At 45.4% G+C, this 17,255-nt stretch overlaps 1 protein-coding gene across 22 annotated transcripts in view; it reads right to left on the bottom strand.

Annotated features, from left to right (window-relative positions):
- The window catches only part of nrxn3a (neurexin 3a), a 437,732-nt gene that overhangs the window by 339,739 nt on the left and 80,738 nt on the right, over positions 1-17,255 (bottom strand). For all 22 annotated transcript variants that reach the window (XM_071365150.1, XM_071365152.1, XM_071365149.1 and 19 more), the window contains exon 6: positions 915-1,216. In XM_071365150.1, coding sequence (XP_071221251.1) covers positions 915-1,216 — 302 coding nt within the window. The remainder of the gene's footprint in view (positions 1-914; positions 1,217-17,255) is intronic.

Here is a 17,255-nt window from a genome sequence, read left to right as displayed (position 1 = left end):
CGGTAGCTAGATTTCATACAGCACCTTCACAAAGCATCTATTTCAGCTTTGAGCTTTCTCCTAAACTGAGTAGAGATCAGATTAAAAACACTACTATAGTAGTAATATGAAAACGTTTCCAATGAAATGTCAGAGACAACATTTGGCATTATTGTATTTGACAAAAAATATAAATATAATTTGTAATATATTATTAGAACTTAAGGAAAACCATTACTACAATTCCTTACATAGTTGAAATCCTAGTCTATCTTTTGCCCCCTTGCCTTGAGCCAGAACCCTCCCTCCATCAACTCTCACTGAGGATGTGGAAGGGAACAGGACCTTGACTATTAGAATATTTTGCAATGTGGGTTTGTGGGCGATTTTACAGCTAGACAGAGATCAGTCTGGGGTAAACAGGAGTCGTCGTGGTTGGCTGGAGCTTCTCCCTGCCAGCACCCACGATAAGACGTGAAGGAGGGAGAGGGGAGAGGGGAGAGAGAGTGCGAGAGCGAGGATTGTAGGGCTGGACCGAAGAAACAATGGACCGGAAATTGGTGTTCTTGGAATTCAGAAAATATGGAGAAAATGAATACGGGAAAGTAGGTAAAAGTAGGCATGAAATATTCCATGTCTTTAGGAAATAGTAAATCAATGGGGTTAAAAATAGAGACAGTCTTGAAAAAAACGAAATAAAAAAAACTGTAAAAATTCTTGTGAACCAAAAAAACTAAAAGAACAGGAGAATGTATAACGCAATAAAAAATATTTGGGAACTGTCGGATCTATTTAACACAAACAAAATATATGGGTCTTCCACCTATCCTACAGTATCAGTTGACCTGAATGTCCTGAATATATCTGCATGTTTGTACACGTTATGTGTTAGCACCACAGTGCTGTCCTCTCTCACCCTCCCTAGCCACTATTACCTGTCTCAGGTTGCGCGTGACCTTGACGTCGTGCCAGGTGTTGTCGTTGAACTTCCCGTTGACGGGCTCCACGATGGCCTCGAAGGCCCCTGACCCCAGGTTGATGACCAGGCTCACCGCCCCATCCTTCAGGGCCAGGTTGACGTAGTCGGCCGACTTCCCCGTGTGGAGGATCAGGCCGTTGCGCTGCCACGTCTTGAAGGAGAGTGTGATCTCGTCGCTGCTGCTCTGGATGGGGTTCTGGGACAGGTCGTAGCAGAAGTACTCGGAGCCGCGGAACGTGGCCACGTTCTCCTCCCGTGCTGCAATGGAACAGACAGCAGAGAACAGGTGTTAGAACCCAATGATATAAAGATAAACCAAAGAGAAAAAAGAGAGAGAGGTTAGAACCTAATATAGACTCTCCAGATACCTAGGACATTTAACGATGTACTCAAGACACAATAAAAGCACCACCAGCACACACTTAGTGAGGTACATGAAAAAGGACCATTACAGACACCAATAACACTGAGGAGATATGGGATATACCGGGTTTCAGGGCAGTGTGACCATCAAATATAATTGGAGAGTGTCATGCACAGCTATTGTCAAACATCATCAGAAGCCTAATCTCACCACTTGAATTGGTATTTCTTATGAAATGGCAGGTCTGTTATGCTTTGAATTCGATAAAAGGTAGCAGAGGGGAAAAAAAGAGCGAGAGAGTGAGCGAGAGAGAGAGAGAGAGAGAGAGAGAGAGAGAGAGAGAAAGAAAAAAAGTGAGAATGTGTGTGAGAGAGACAGAGAGACTAGAGGAGAGGAGAGAAGGTATCACTGCCATTGCAGCTGAGAGAAAAAGAAAGCGAGAGGGAAAGACAGAGGACAGAGAGAGATTGAGACAAAAGAAAAGAGAAACAGGACAGGACAGAGTGAAGGGAGTGAAATGCGGTGACAAAGACAGAGGACAGAGAGAGAAAGAATGAAACAAAAGAAAAGAGAGAGAGTGAAAGGCTAGCGAGAATGAAAGAAATAGGGTGGGGAGGAGGGAAGAGAAGGGATGGGGGGGGAAAGAGTGCAGTCGAGCACTTATCTGTGAGATCATCTTCAATTAGCTCTCTGTCTGCTAAGTGAAGTGAAGCTGGGGAGTGTGTGGGTTTAGCCAAGGCCAGGCGGAATTTATCAGAGCCAGCCAGTGCTTGCTGTCTCCAGCTCTGGGCTACAACATGTGCTCTGCATACTCAATAAGGCCCCGGTCGACACAAAATGGCTTCCGTCTTTCATCCTCTGAATACAGCGGCTACAGTGTCTTCAGGCCTCATTTCCTCAAAAGGAATCCATTCCACAGTGAAAATGGCACTTTCACCTATGCATTATGTGTGCGGTCTGGTAATGTGAAGGCATAGCTCAGGTCCAGAGCTGATCGGGCAGGTCCGGGAGAGCGTCATTTGACCTCACAATAGGTTAACGATCAGGTTGAGCCAGAGTGAACCTTTACACTTACCTTAAGCACACGTTCCTTTATTAATTAGACCTGGTGAAAATATACCGCGCTTGATTAAGCTTGAAGTTTTGGGACCGTCCACCGGTTCTATTGTCCTAGGCAAACTAAAACAAATGCAACTCAAGTCTTCATAAGTATTTGATGAATGCATTTACCAGGCGTCTGATGTACATATTGGATGCTCTAACCATCCGGCCTTCTACGAACGTTTAAGCAGGGATGTTGACAGAGAAAAGCCACTGCAGCATGAGTTACAGTAGCATTCCTCCAGCTGTTATACGGCAGCGACCTCTTCCAGTACTCATCTTAATTCACAGAGTAAACACACCATTGTGTTAGACATGGCACTTTGGCACACCGATTCGGCACCAAACAATAAACAACATTCATTATTAAATGTACTCTCCTCGAGGCTACATCCATTATCTTGTGATGGGTGCAGCAGCACCCTAGTCTGGGGGGAAAAAGGCCGTTTGCACTTGCAATTCAAAATCATGTGGAAACATACATTTGCACAAGTTGGTTCAAAGCTATTATATCAGTGGTGCACCTGACTTAACCAATCACAAACGGATTAGCCAAGCAAACACTACCCACAACCCCCCCCATCTTATCTCCAGGTCGGCCAGGCAACCTGACATCACAGATACCACCGCACCTCCTAACGCCTCTCCTGATAGGCTCCTGTGATCAATGGTTAATTAACGCAAGTGTTGTTTTAACTAAAGACTGGGCCAGACCAGATGTTAGAGCTCATCCATTACATCCATACTGCTCAATACTTAATGAGCAGAGCAGGGGGAAACCACCCTGAGCTAAGAGGCTGTCTCCACTACTGAGAGGTAGGGAAGGGGACAGGAAGACAGGGGAGACAGGGATACCAGCTTGGGTAATACACACTGAGGGAGATAAAGTCTGGGTTTATGTGAGACACAGTCTGGGATTATATGAGGGAGGGAGGTGAGTTGAGACACAGCCTTGGGTTATGTAAGTGAGGGAGGTGAGTTGGAACATAGTCTGGGCTTATGTGAGGGAGGGAGGTGAGTTGGAACATAGTCTGGGCTTATGTGAGGGAGGGAGGTGAGTTGGAACATAGTCTGGGGTTATGTAAGTGAGGGAGTTGAGTTGGAACATAGTCTGGGCTTATGTGAGGGAGGGAGGTGAGTTGGAACATAGTCTGGGCTTAAGTGAGGGAGGGAGGTGAGTTGGAACATAGTCTGGGCTTTTGTGAGGGAGGGAGGTGAGTTGGAACATAGTCTGGGCTTATGTGAGGGAGGGAGGTGAGTTGGAACATAGTCTGGGGTTATGTGAGGGAGGGAGGTGAGTTGGAACATAGTCTGGGCTTATGTGAGGGAGGGAGGTGAGTTGGAACATAGTCTGGGCTTATGTGAGGGAGGGAGGTGAGTTGGAACATAGTCTGGGTTTATGTGAGGGAGGGAGGTGAGTTGGAACATAGTCTGGGCTTATGTGAGGGAGGGAGGTGAGTTGGAACATAGTCTGGGTTTATGTGAGGGAGGGAGGTGAGTTGGAACAGTCTGGGGTTATGTGAGGGAGGGAGGTGAGTTGGAACATAGTCTGGGCTTATGTGAGGGAGGGGGTTGAGTTGGAACATAGTCTGGGCTTATGTGAGGGAGGGGGTTGAGTTGGAACATAGTCTGGGCTTATGTGAGGGAGGGAGGTGAGTTGGAACATAGTCTGGGGTTATGTGAGGGAGGGAGGTGAGTTGGAACATAGTCTGGGCTTATGTGAGGGAGGGAGGTGAGTTGGAACATAGTCTGGGGTTATGTGAGGGAGGGAGGTGAGTTGGAACAGTCTGGGGTTATGTGAGGGAGGGAGGTGAGTTGGAACATAGTCTGGGTTTATGTGAGGGAGGGAGGTGAGTTGGAACATAGTCTGGGGTTATGTGAGGGAGGGAGGTGAGTTGGAACATAGTCTGGGGTTATGTGAGGGAGTGAGGTGAGTTGGAACATAGTCTGGGCTTATGTGAGGGAGGGAGGTGAGTTGGAACATAGTCTGGGGTTATGTGAGGGAGGGAGGTGAGTTGGAACATAGTCTGGGTTTATGTGAGGGAGGGAGGTGAGTTGGAACATAGTCTGGGGTTATGTGAGGGAGGGAGGTGAGTTGGAACATAGTCTGGGCTTTTGTGAGGGAGGGAGGTGAGTTGGAACATAGTCTGGGCTTATGTGAGGGAGGGAGGTGAGTTGGAACATAGTCTGGGCTTTTGTGAGGGAGGGAGGTGAGTTGGAACATAGTCTGGGCTTTTGTGAGGGAGGGAGGTGAGTTGGAACATAGTCTGGGTTTATGTGAGGGAGGGAGGTGAGTTGGAACATAGTCTGGGCTTATGTGAGGGAGGGAGGTGAGTTGGAACATAGTCTGGGGTTATGTGAGGGAGGGTGGTGAGTTGGAACATAGTCTGGGTTTATGTGAGGGAGGGAGGTGAGTTGGAACATAGTCTGGGCTTATGTGAGGGAGGGAGGTGAGTTGGAACATAGTCTGGGTTTATGTGAGGGAGGGAGGTGAGTTGGAACATAGTCTGGGCTTATGTGAGGGAGGGAGGTGAGTTGGAACATAGTCTGGGGTTATGTGAGGGAGGGAGGTGAGTTGGAACAGTCTGGGGTTATGTGAGGGAGGGAGGTGAGTTGGAACATAGTCTGGGTTTATGTGAGGGAGGGAGGTGAGTTGGAACATAGTCTGGGGTTATGTGAGGGAGGGAGGTGAGTTGGAACATAGTCTGGGGTTATGTGAGGGAGGGAGGTGAGTTGGAACATAGTCTGGGCTTATGTGAGGGAGGGAGGTGAGTTGGAACATAGTCTGGGGTTATGTGAGGGAGGGAGGTGAGTTGGAACAGTCTGGGGTTATGTGAGGGAGGGAGGTGAGTTGGAACATAGTCTGGGTTTATGTGAGGGAGGGAGGTGAGTTGGAACATAGTCTGGGGTTATGTGAGGGAGGGAGGTGAGTTGGAACATAGTCTGGGGTTATGTGAGGGAGGGAGGTGAGTTGGAACATAGTCTGGGCTTATGTGAGGGAGAGAGGTGAGTTGGAACATAGTCTGGGGTTATGTGAGGGAGGGAGGTGAGTTGGAACATAGTCTGGGCTTATGTGAGGGAGGGAGGTGAGTTGGAACATAGTCTGGGTTTATGTGAGGGAGGGAGGTGAGTTGGAACATAGTCTGGGCTTATGTGAGGGAGGGAGGTGAGTTGGAACATAGTCTGGGGTTATGTGAGGGAGGGAGGTGAGTTGGAACATAGTCTGGGCTTATGTGAGGGAGGGTGGTGAGTTGGAACATAGTCTGGGTTTATGTGAGGGAGGGAGGTGAGTTGGAACATAGTCTGGGCTTATGTGAGGGAGGGAGGTGAGTTGGAACATAGTCTGGGTTTATGTGAGGGAGGGAGGTGAGTTGGAACATAGTCTGGGCTTATGTGAGGGAGGGAGGTGAGTTGGAACATAGTCTGGGCTTATGTGAGGGAGGGAGGTGAGTTGGAACATAGTCTGGGCTTATGTGAGGGAGGGAGGTGAGTTGGAACATAGTCTGGGCTTAAGTGAGGGAGGGAGGTGAGTTGGAACAGTCTGGGGTTATGTGAGGGAGGGAGGTGAGTTGGAACATAGTCTGGGTTTATGTGAGGGAGGGAGGTGAGTTGGAACATAGTCTGGGCTTATGTGAGGGAGGGAGGTGAGTTGGAACATAGTCTGGGTTTATGTGAGGGAGGGAGGTGAGTTGGAACATAGTCTGGGCTTATGTGAGGGAGGGAGGTGAGTTGGAACAGTCTGGGGTTATGTGAGGGAGGGAGGTGAGTTGGAACATAGTCTGGGTTTATGTGAGGGAGGGAGGTGAGTTGGAACATAGTCTGGGGTTATGTGAGGGAGGGTGGTGAGTTGGAACATAGTCTGGGCTTATGTGAGGGAGGGAGGTGAGTTGGAACATAGTCTGGGGTTATGTGAGGGAGGGAGGTGAGTTGGAACAGTCTGGGGTTATGTGAGGGAGGGAGGTGAGTTGGAACATAGTCTGGGGTTATGTGAGGGAGGGAGGTGAGTTGGAACAGTCTGGGGTTATGTGAGGGAGGGAGGTGAGTTGGAACATAGTCTGGGCTTATGTGAGGGAGGGAGGTGAGTTGGAACATAGTCTGGGTTTATGTGAGGGAGGGAGGTGAGTTGGAACATAGTCTGGGCTTATGTGAGGGAGGGAGGTGAGTTGGAACATAGTCTGGGGTTATGGTAGGGAGGGTGGTGAGTTGGAACATAGTCTGGGTTTATGTGAGGGAGGGAGGTGAGTTGGAACATAGTCTGGGCTTATGTGAGGGAGGGAGGTGAGTTGGAACATAGTCTGGGTTTATGTGAGGGAGGGAGGTGAGTTGGAACATAGTCTGGGTTTATGTGAGGGAGGGAGGTGAGTTGGAACATAGTCTGGGCTTATGTGAGGGAGGGAGGTGAGTTGGAACATAGTCTGGGCTTATGTGAGGGAGGGAGGTGAGTTGGAACATAGTCTGGGTTTATGTGAGGGAGGGAGGTGAGTTGGAACATAGTCTGGGTTTATGTGAGGGAGGGAGGTGAGTTGGAACATAGTCTGGGCTTATGTGAGGGAGGGAGGTGAGTTGGAACATAGTCTGGGGTTATGTGAGGGAGGGTGGTGAGTTGGAACATAGTCTGGGTTTATGTGAGGGAGGGAGGTGAGTTGGAACATAGTCTGGGCTTATGTGAGGGAGGGAGGTGAGTTGGAACATAGTCTGGGTTTATGTGAGGGAGGGAGGTGAGTTGGAACAGTCTGGGGTTATGTGAGGGAGGGAGGTGAGTTGGAACAGTCTGGGGTTATGTGAGGGAGGGAGGTGAGTTGGAACATAGTCTGGGGTTATGTGAGGGAGGGAGGTGAGTTGGAACAGTCTGGGGTTATGTGAGGGAGGGTGGTGAGTTGGAACATAGTCTGGGGTTATGTGAGGGAGGGAGGTGAGTTGGAACATAGTCTGGGCTTATGTGAGGGAGGGAGGTGAGTTGGAACATAGTCTGGGGTTATGTGAGGGAGGGAGGTGAGTTGGAACAGTCTGGGGTTATGTGAGGGAGGGAGGTGAGTTGTACTGTAGAGATACATACTAGTACAGGGAGTACATTGCAGAATGTATTCGGACTAGGGAACACACTTTGATATGGTTGGAAGAGGGAGATTAATGGGGAACGAATACAAACGTTTTTTAACGAGAGTGCATACATAACGAGAGGCCGTATCATCTCATGTTAGCTGTATGAGAGAGGAGGGACAAAGATATACCAGTCAGTCTGTAATAGAAAAAAACCCACCACAGCTCAGATGACATCCGCTCAGTTCAAAGAAAATTTAGTTTAACTTTCAGAGTTTCCGTTCTTCTCCCCCAGGCTTAGTGGAATGAAGTGAACCCTCTCTCTAACTCAAACACCGCCGCCACCGCCGACGTTTCAGTTCATATCCAATCAACATGCAGTGCATTCGGAAAGTACTCAGACCCCTTGACGTTTTACACATTTTGTTACGTTACAGCCTTATTCTAAAAAAAATTAAAAAAATAATCCTCAGCAATCTACACACAATACACACAAACAATAAAAAACAGAAATACCTTATTTACATAAGTATTCAGACCTTTTGCTATGAGACTCGAAAAAATTTAGCTCAGGTGCATCCTGCTTCCATTGATCATCCTTGAGATGTTTCTACAACTTGATAGCAGTCCATCTGTGGTAAATTCAATTGATTGGACATGATCTGGAAAGGCACACACCTGCCTATAAAAGCACACACAGTTCACAGTGCATGTCAAAAACCAAACCATGAGGTCAAAGGAATTGTCCGTCTGTAGAGTTCCAAGACAGGATTATGTCAAGGCACAGATCTGGGGAAGGGTACCGAAACATTTACACAGCATTGAAGGTCCCCAAGACCACCGTGGCCTCTCATTCTTACATGGAAGAAGTTTGGAACCACCAAGACTCTTCATAGAACTGGTTGCCCGGCCGAACTTCTTGGTCTTGGAGGTGACCAAGAACCCGATGGTCACTCTGACAGAGTTCACTCTGTGGAGATGGGAGAACCTTTCAGAAGGACAACCATCACGGAAGCCACTCCTCAGTAAAAGGCGCATGACAGCCCGCTTGGAGTTTGCCAAAAAGCACCTAAAGACTCTCAGATCATGAGAAACAAGATTCTCTGGTCTGATGATACCAAGATTGAACTCTTTGGCTTGAATGCCAAGCGTCACGTCTGGAGGAAACCTGGCACCATCCCTACGGTGAAGCATGCTGGTGGCAGCATCATGCTGTGGGGATGTTTTTCAGCGGCAGGGACTGGGAGAGAGGATCGAGGCAAAGATGAACGGTGTTTTCAGTGGCAGGAACTGTGAGATGAGTCAGGATCCAGGAAAAGATGAACGGCGCGAAGTACAGAGAGATCCTTGATTAAAACCTGCTCCAGAGCGCTCAGGACCTCAGACTGGGGGCGAAGGTTCACCTTAAAACAGGACAACGACCCTAAGCACACAGCCAAGACAATGCAGGAGTGGCTTCAGGACAAGTCTCTGAATGTCTTTGAGTGGCCCAGCCAGAGACCAGACTTGAACCCAATCTAACATCTCTGGAGAGACCTGAAAATAGCTGTGCAGCAACGCTCCCCATCCAACCCGACAGAGCTTGAGAGGATCTGAAGAGAAGAATGGGAGAAACTCCCCAAATACAGGTGTGCCAAGCTTGTAGCGTCCTACCCAAGAAGACTCGATGCTGTAATCGCTGCCAAAGGCGCTTATCAAAAATGACCAAAAAAAACGTTTTAGAACAAATGTGGAAAAAGTCAAGGGGTCTGAATACTTTCCAAAGGCACTGTAGATACAAACACATGTATAGTTTGTGAGCGAGGGGGGTATTTAACATTCCAAGATGGCGCAAGGCCAGTAGGCTACACAGGAAGGACGCACTGAAGCCAAAATGCACCAGCAAGATAGAGATCGGGCTAGACGACCCCTGGGTTTTCATAGCTGTAACGAGTGTCCTTAAATATGGACTTAAGGAGTAGGCCAAGAATATCTTCATAAGTAATATGTATGGAGTGGATGGACTTTATGGTGCAGTAATGATTTTAACAGTCTCCATAAGCCTTTCCTATATAACTCTAAGGGGGATGGATGAGACTGGATGAGCCCTGGCAAGGGGTCATACGAAAAAGTGTCTGAGAAGAAGAAACGGCAAAAGAAAGAAGTTATGGCTCCACTATATCTTGTCTGTTTGAGGGGAGAGAACTGCACCGCCACCTGGTTGGCAATGCTTCTCAAAATGTCTCCTAGGTAAAAAAAAAGTATCATTTTGAAAAAGAGGCTCAGTTTCAACTCAACTTTGCTTTAACTTAAATCCTAATTGATTTAACTTATTGATCGGTCGGGGAGTTCTCTGGGATGGATTCCCAAGTCTAAAACAGCTGATGGAACTAAAACCAGTCTGTCTGTAGCCTAAAACCAGACAGGTCGACTCTTGACCCTCAAACACTGGATTTCTGCACAGTAATTTAAAACCTCAAGAGTGTGTCTAGAAGGGTCTACTGACTGACTAAAATGACAGCCCACCACAGACTGTGATAAATGACTACAATAGCCCTGATTAATTAATAATATGGATTGTTTTAAATAAAACATTAATGAAATGACTGGCTTCAGTGACACCGCAGTAATGGTTTTAGTTAAAAAGTGAATCTGTGATGAATAAGTCATTGCCCATAAATAATCTAGACACAAAATGATTTATGACAAATTCGCTGAATATTTTCCCTGGATTAAGGCTCTTTGGTCAGAGCAGTAGCTATAAATCAGAGTTTAGAGCATCCACTTTGTGCTCTTCTGTATCTATCTTCCTCTATCTTGCTGGTGAACTCATGGCTAGGGAGAGGGTCTGATTTAATGCACTGAGGAGCTTCAGCGAGTAATATCCTAGATCAGCATCTCTCTCCAATGACTCTCTCCTCTTCTTCCTTTCTATCCCTCTGCTCTCGCTCCCTCTCTCTTTCTGTGCACATTCTTGAGTCTAGGGCCCTGCTGCATTTCTCGTTCCGCTCCAGTGACTCGCTCCTCCCTTTTCCACATTTCAGCAGGCGCTATTAGCTCTCCCTCCACCTCGTTTTCTACCTTTCTCTGCCTCTCTACCTTTCCCTCCCTATTCCCCATACCTCCTTCTCCCATCACATCTCCCTTTTCCACTACATTTTCCTGTTCCCTGCCTTCCTCCCTTTCCTTCGTCAAGGTCTCTTGTGAAAAAAGAGATTGTATTCTCAATGAGACTAGCCTGGATAAATAAAATCTTCCCCTCTACCTTTTCACTCTCCCATGATCTCTTTCCCTCTCTCACAGCCTCCCTCCCTTCATTTTCTTGCCTCTCTGTAATACCAGGTGGACAGCTTGTGTGAAATTAACCTGGGGTTCCCTGCGAGAACAGCAGAAAACACAGGGGATCATTTCTCCATGCATTAGCATAATTGACAGACACATGCGCACACACATGCACACACACACACATTGACACAGAAACACACCCTCACATGAAGGTATAGGTTACACAATTTCTCTCTGTTCTCCCTCATACTGTATAACACATCACATCAAGAGACTTCACTGACCATAAGTGGCCTCATTGCGGTGTGTGTGTGTGTGTGTGTGTGTGTGTGTGTGTGTGTGTGTGTGTGTGTGTGTGTGTGTGTGTGTGTGTGTGTTCTTTTCATCCACAGCCCACCGGTTCTAAAAGAGTTTTACTGTTCACTATGAGTATTTTATCTATAACGATAGTTCAGGGATGGTGAGGTCGGTAAATCAGACAATAATTTAAAAGAACCTCTCCGATGATGACTGGTACTGTGTGTGTGTGTGTGTGTGTGTGTGTGTGTGTGTGTGTGTGTGTGTGTGTGTGTGTGTGTGTGTGTGTGTGTGTGTGTGTGTGTGTGTGTCTTCTTTTGCTCTTTATATCTTTCGAGTTTGAATTCCAAGAAATGTTATGGAAAAATAATGGTTCAACAAAATGTTGTTGTTTCCTTCAACTGTAAGTACAGTTTAAAGGGATAGTTCACCCAAATTACAAAATTAATGGTTTCCCTGGTTAGGTTTCATTTATCTGGCCACTGTTAAAAATTCAGACTTTTGTGGCACAATCCAATGCAAGTCAGTGTTATCCATATATTAGGATTTTGGTGCTTTATCTCCAAACCATCTATAAGTAACTTCATTGAGTTGGAAACATTTTTTTTTATACTTTGGGATGATTTGGACATGAAGCGCAAATGCCTCCTATTCTCTCCATTCCTCTCTACCTGTATAAACTAGTCCTAAAAGCCTTTTCTCTCCAGGAAACCTCCAGATTGTTAATTAAGAGGAGCGTATTTAATTGACAATGAGCGATTTCATTCAGAAGAAAAAAAATCTAGACAAAAATTCACAGGGTCTTCGTTTGAGCCGGATGTGCAGTTTAATTATTGTAATTCGAAAAAAAGGTTAGCTGAAAAGACACAGGAGCTGTACGTGTGTTGTGAATGGAGGGATTTTTTTATAACAAACCCAGGAGCTGTGTATCAAAACAGTGTGGTGGGGAATCGTGAGATAATGTTGGCGCGAGCACACAAACGTAGTATTATAAAATACACCCACACACACAAAATGCAATACGCATGCACAGAAACACACACCCCACACATTTTTGTCGGAGGTGTTATCAGCAGGGTGGATCTGGCCAGAGACCAGGCGAAAGCGTTGAGGAATTCCAGGGTTGACCATCTGTTGGCCTTACTCAACACAGAGTGACACACAGAGACAGAGACGAGCAGCATGCCTACGACTGGGCCCAGGGCAGGCCCATCAACAGAACAAACCCACTACAACACTCCACTTTCTCTCTCCCTCTCCCTCTCTCACACACTCTCTGCCTCACCTGACAAGGACACCTTACATGGAAACAGATTGCTTAGCAAATGGGGAATTATTCATACGAGCTCGGTAATTGTTAATCGGAATAAAAGTGTTATTCACAGAGGGCTGAAAATAAACGACATAACATGCAGGATAGAGAGGAACAGAGGGAAAGATAGAATGAGAGAGAGAGAGAGAGAGGCGGGGGGGAGGAAAACGGGGGAGGATGAGAGAGAGATAGAAAAAAGAGGAAAGAGAGAAGCTGATTGAGATATTTCCCTCTATAATCATGTGTAATGCCAAATCTCGACTCCCACCCTACCAGTGGTGTATCAAATCAAGGCGTTCGCCCACGCTACCACAACATGCAGAAGTAATACGGGGAAAAGCCTTATGAGGCATTCAAACTCAAAATGGTGTCTTTCTTTCTCCCATCCACATTAAGCTCCACTATGTCAGTATGGGCCACTTTGTTGCAAAAAAGACAAGAAGACATGACAATCTGGGGAAGAGTACAGCCTCTCGAAGAAACAACGAGGATGTGGATTATCCATTTACGGCCCTCTCACTCCATCCCGCCCTCTGAAAATTGTTATTCCATTTCGTGGAAGCTGCGGGTGACTATTTAAAGCCGTCTCTCCCGCCATCCACTGGAAGCAATTTCATACCCAGCTAATTTGAATTTGATAGCTCTTTTTGATCTCTGGGCATTAGCTATATTTCATGAATTCTCTCATCTTTTCAATTACAGGTAACGTTAGGGCTGAGGTGCAGAGTGAGAGAGTGAGAGAGTGAGAGAGTGAGAGAGTGAGAGAGTGAGTGAGATAGAGAGTGAGATAGTGAGAGAGTGAGAGAGTGAGAGTATGAGAGTGTGAGAGTGTGAGAGAGTGAGAGAGTGACAGAGTGACAGAGTGGGTGAGTGAGAGAGAGAGAGAGAAACAGTGGCGTGTCCATGGGGTGACCAGGGCCACATAGGTCGTCTCTGAATATGTAGATCGTTTTGACCAAGATGCACACCGACAGACAGACTCACTGGAGAAAGAATCCGAGCGAATGAAACAGCACCCCATCTGTCTTAGTATGTGTAGTCCATGTATCTGATGCTGTCTGGCCCAAAATAATATAACATGTCATACTATTTTTGGCCAGACAGCATCAGATACATGAACTACAGATACTAAGACAGAAGGGCGTTGTTTGCCTGGCTCGCATGCTTTCTCCAGTGAAATACCGTAAAACTTAAATGAATAGCCAGGCATTTATTTGCTTAAATCACTCTACACAACAGGCGCTTATTGGAGACATGCTTCTATTTGAGCCAGGCGTCCATTTCCTTAATGCGCACAGCTTTTGCTCATTTGCATAGTTAATCGTTTAATTCCAGCATTTTAATACATTTCTTAATTTCCTGCACTAATGTGTTATTATTTACACACTGTTTCACGTTTCTCTTGTCTTAGTATGCCTCAATTATTTTTTTTTACATTTCCTGACATAATAGTAATGTCTCCTCTTTGACTGTGCATTTTTGGCAGTTCTTACTTTCACAACTAGAGGGCGATCAGACTATTTTCTAGAGGTCTCTACTCCCGAAGTTGTTGACTGTTTTTGTGCTTGCCAGTTAGCTAGCAGTTCTCAGCTGTTAGCAGCCAATGGCTAGCAGTTCTCAGCTGTTAGCAGCCAATGGCTAGAAGTTCTCAGCTGTTAGCATCCAATGGCTAGCAGTTCTCAGCTGTTAGCAGCCAATGGCTAGCAGTTCTCAGCTGTTAGCAGCCAATGGCTAGCAGTTCTCAGCTGTTAGCAGCCAATGGCTAGCAGTTCTCAGCTGTTAGCAGCCAATGGCTAGCAGTTTCTTAGTGGTGATAAAAACGGATGATTGCCATCATTTTTTTGAGTCATACACTAAATGATTCAATGCAAAAAAAATCAAATATTAAGCCTTGTAAATAATACAGTGTAATTCATGGTAACCTCACAGATACACACGAATGACAAAATCATTTCGTATTGTTAACATTCTTAGGGAAGCCTAGCTTCCCTTGACCCTCATGAATACACGGCACTTTGTAGGCTTAATGTCATCACATGAATGGTGTTCGTAATAGATGTCCCTTTCCATTCAAACGGCACAGGTGCACAGTGCTGGATTTATTTTGAAGGAGACGAAAGTGCACAGGTGACCTACTTAACCTACTTTTTGAAGTGATTTGTTTGATAATCAGATGAAAGCATCATGACTGATTGTGTGCGAGACACATTAAAATGTTAAATGACATGTCTTAAAGCCAATTTTTTTTAAATGATGCAGGCGCACGCACACATTGTAGGTCCTGTCGAAAGGAAATTGACCCCCGAATATCACGGTATAATTCGTACTCTGGATGGCCGTTTCAAGTGAATTTAATGCTGTATGCTAATACCCTTATATAAAATCCTGACCTTGAATGCAAACACTAACGACTTTTGGAATTTATTTCTGATTTATTTGAAAAGGGAAATGTACAAAACCTGAAGCATTAAATGCAATGAACTGTCATAATTATATTGAACAAATTAGATTAAAGTGGCAATCAGCAGTAGAAACAATAACAAAGTATTCTCTCTGCCCCTGTTTTGGTAAAAAGCTGAGGGACGGGGCTGGGGAACTGTAACCTCTATAGATGTAAGGACTAACCATCCAAATGATAGTTTTAACCATATTTTGAGGCTATAGTGTTCGTGTAAATGTACTTTGTTTACGAACATTGGAGTAAGACAAGCTTATATTTTGGGTTCAGACGGGGTACGACAGTTGAACTAAGCTCACGAGGCATTCATAAGATACTGTACATTCTTCAAGAATCAACGGGTACATATCATTCATTTATAAGTTCAAAAATGAATGTAGCAACTGCTGATTGCCCCTTTAAGGTACAATTTTTTTTTATGGCTTCATTAAACTGTGGAGACGGATGGGTGGAGACTTGTATATAGTATGTATCCAACTAAAGCTTCTTCAGTCAAGCTAACACCGTTAACTTCTATATACCCACCTCTCTATTTGAGGCCCAGCTCATTGTCTTATTTGACAGAAAATACAATGACACTGCATGTCCCCAAAAAATATGAATACCAGAAAAACAAAAAAAGGTTAAATTGCCCACGTATACATTATTCTATTTTAAATAGCTCAGAACATGACACACGCACACAACATGTATTCCGGGGGTGCAGATGCTTCTTTTGCTTGTGGGAGGAGATTATATCCCACACAAAGGAGTGATTACATGGTAGAATGAGCTGCATATTAAAACATGATCACCTTTCACCAGAGCTCAGGTGGGAACAATCATGGCTAGATGTTACTGCAATTATACCAATTACAAACTGAGGCGAAGGACATATCTAGCCCGACTAGTAGCAAATCATTTGCATTTGATAAAAAGGTTTTTGGGCCTCAGCACTCAGAGAGCAAGAAATATTGCGCTATTTTCAAAATATGCCAATACATAGGCCTACAGAATTTTTGTTCATTTTAGACTAATGTACTAATTATTTGCCAAATATTTTAAAAAATCATAATACAGCAGGAAATATTACAGAAGGAATCTCTCTCTCTCTAAAAGCTGAGGTGGTATTGTGACATGTCTGTCTGTGTGAGAGGAGAGGGCCACCCTGCTCTACAGTCATTTCCTCTAATGGGGAGAGGCAAAGGCCATATAATCGCCACGAAAATAGAGAGAACGAGAGAAAAGAGAGAGAAAAGAAACAAGACACAGCATCAAAGAAGAGCAAAAAGAGGGGGATGGGCCTCTCCCTCCTTCTCATCCATTTCTCAGACACAGCGAAAATAATGACTGTCATTTTAGCAGATAGAGGGAAGAGAGGATGAGAGGAGAGGAGAGAAGGGTTTTGAGAGAAGGATGAGAGCAAGCCAAGATGGATGATAGCAGAATTGTCCAATGAGGCGAAAGAGAGATAACCATCAGTAATTTCAGGCGCTCAGACGGATATTCATTTGTTACCGGGCTTGACCAATGGAGCGTCCCGTTGTCGGAACCAAGCGACTACGCAGAATGGAGTGAGGGAGGAAAGAAGGACGATGAAGAGAACGAAGAGTGGAGGGGAGGAGGAGGGAAGGAGCACATATCCTCGTTGAAAGGGGTGTGGGGAATTATCTGTCGCCATTTTGACTCCATCCATCGAGTGTGCAGGTAGCAAAGAGAATAGCTATTGCCAGAGCTATCATAACCCCCTTCAGACACGTTTAATATCACCCTTAGAGAGACGCATCGGGGTACAGGGAGATGAGCTTAGTACAGTCTATCCCTGATAACATGATGAACAGCAACGCTGTGTAATTGACCATGACACCCGTACAAGTGCATGCTAATAGCACATAGAGAAATCACATACTAAACAATACCACATACAGTAATCCCTGGTAGGATGAGTCGGACAGCCACACAATAGGACATTGAACACGTACTTTCAAAAACATAATTTCTTCAGTCTAGACTGAGCAATGAATGTAAAATGCATAGGTTTTCATCAGAATACATTTGACACATTCTACAGTGTACATTTTGGTACTACAGTGTGTTAGAACAAATACATTCACTTTGTTGTTTGAATTCAATTCATCCTATTTCATAGTCTTTAAGGCCATCAACCGATAGGCCTATATTTCATAGGTTTGACAACAAATAAATGGCAACTATGAATCAGTGCCTTCATCTCACTCTCTCAATATCAATCTTTTCATACCTATTTTATTTGTCAAAAGAAGAACAATATCCACAAACTGAAATGGTTTCCTCACATTCCTGATTATCAACCAGACCCGGGGGGGGGGGGGGGGGTGCGGCACGGCACGGTGAATCTCCCCCGCGCCTGGTGCCTTCTGTCTGGGGCGGCGGTGTAGGCATAACTCCCGGAACTGAAGAAGCATGACAGGCCCTGGGTCCCGGGAGACTTTTCATTTACTCC

The sequence above is a fragment of the Salvelinus alpinus genome, chromosome 25 (assembly GCF_045679555.1).
Source record: "Salvelinus alpinus chromosome 25, SLU_Salpinus.1, whole genome shotgun sequence".
Classification (NCBI taxonomy): Eukaryota; Metazoa; Chordata; class Actinopteri; order Salmoniformes; family Salmonidae; genus Salvelinus; species Salvelinus alpinus.
The sequence above is the reverse complement of the archived record's forward strand: the minus strand, read 5'-3'. Positions and strand labels throughout refer to the sequence as shown.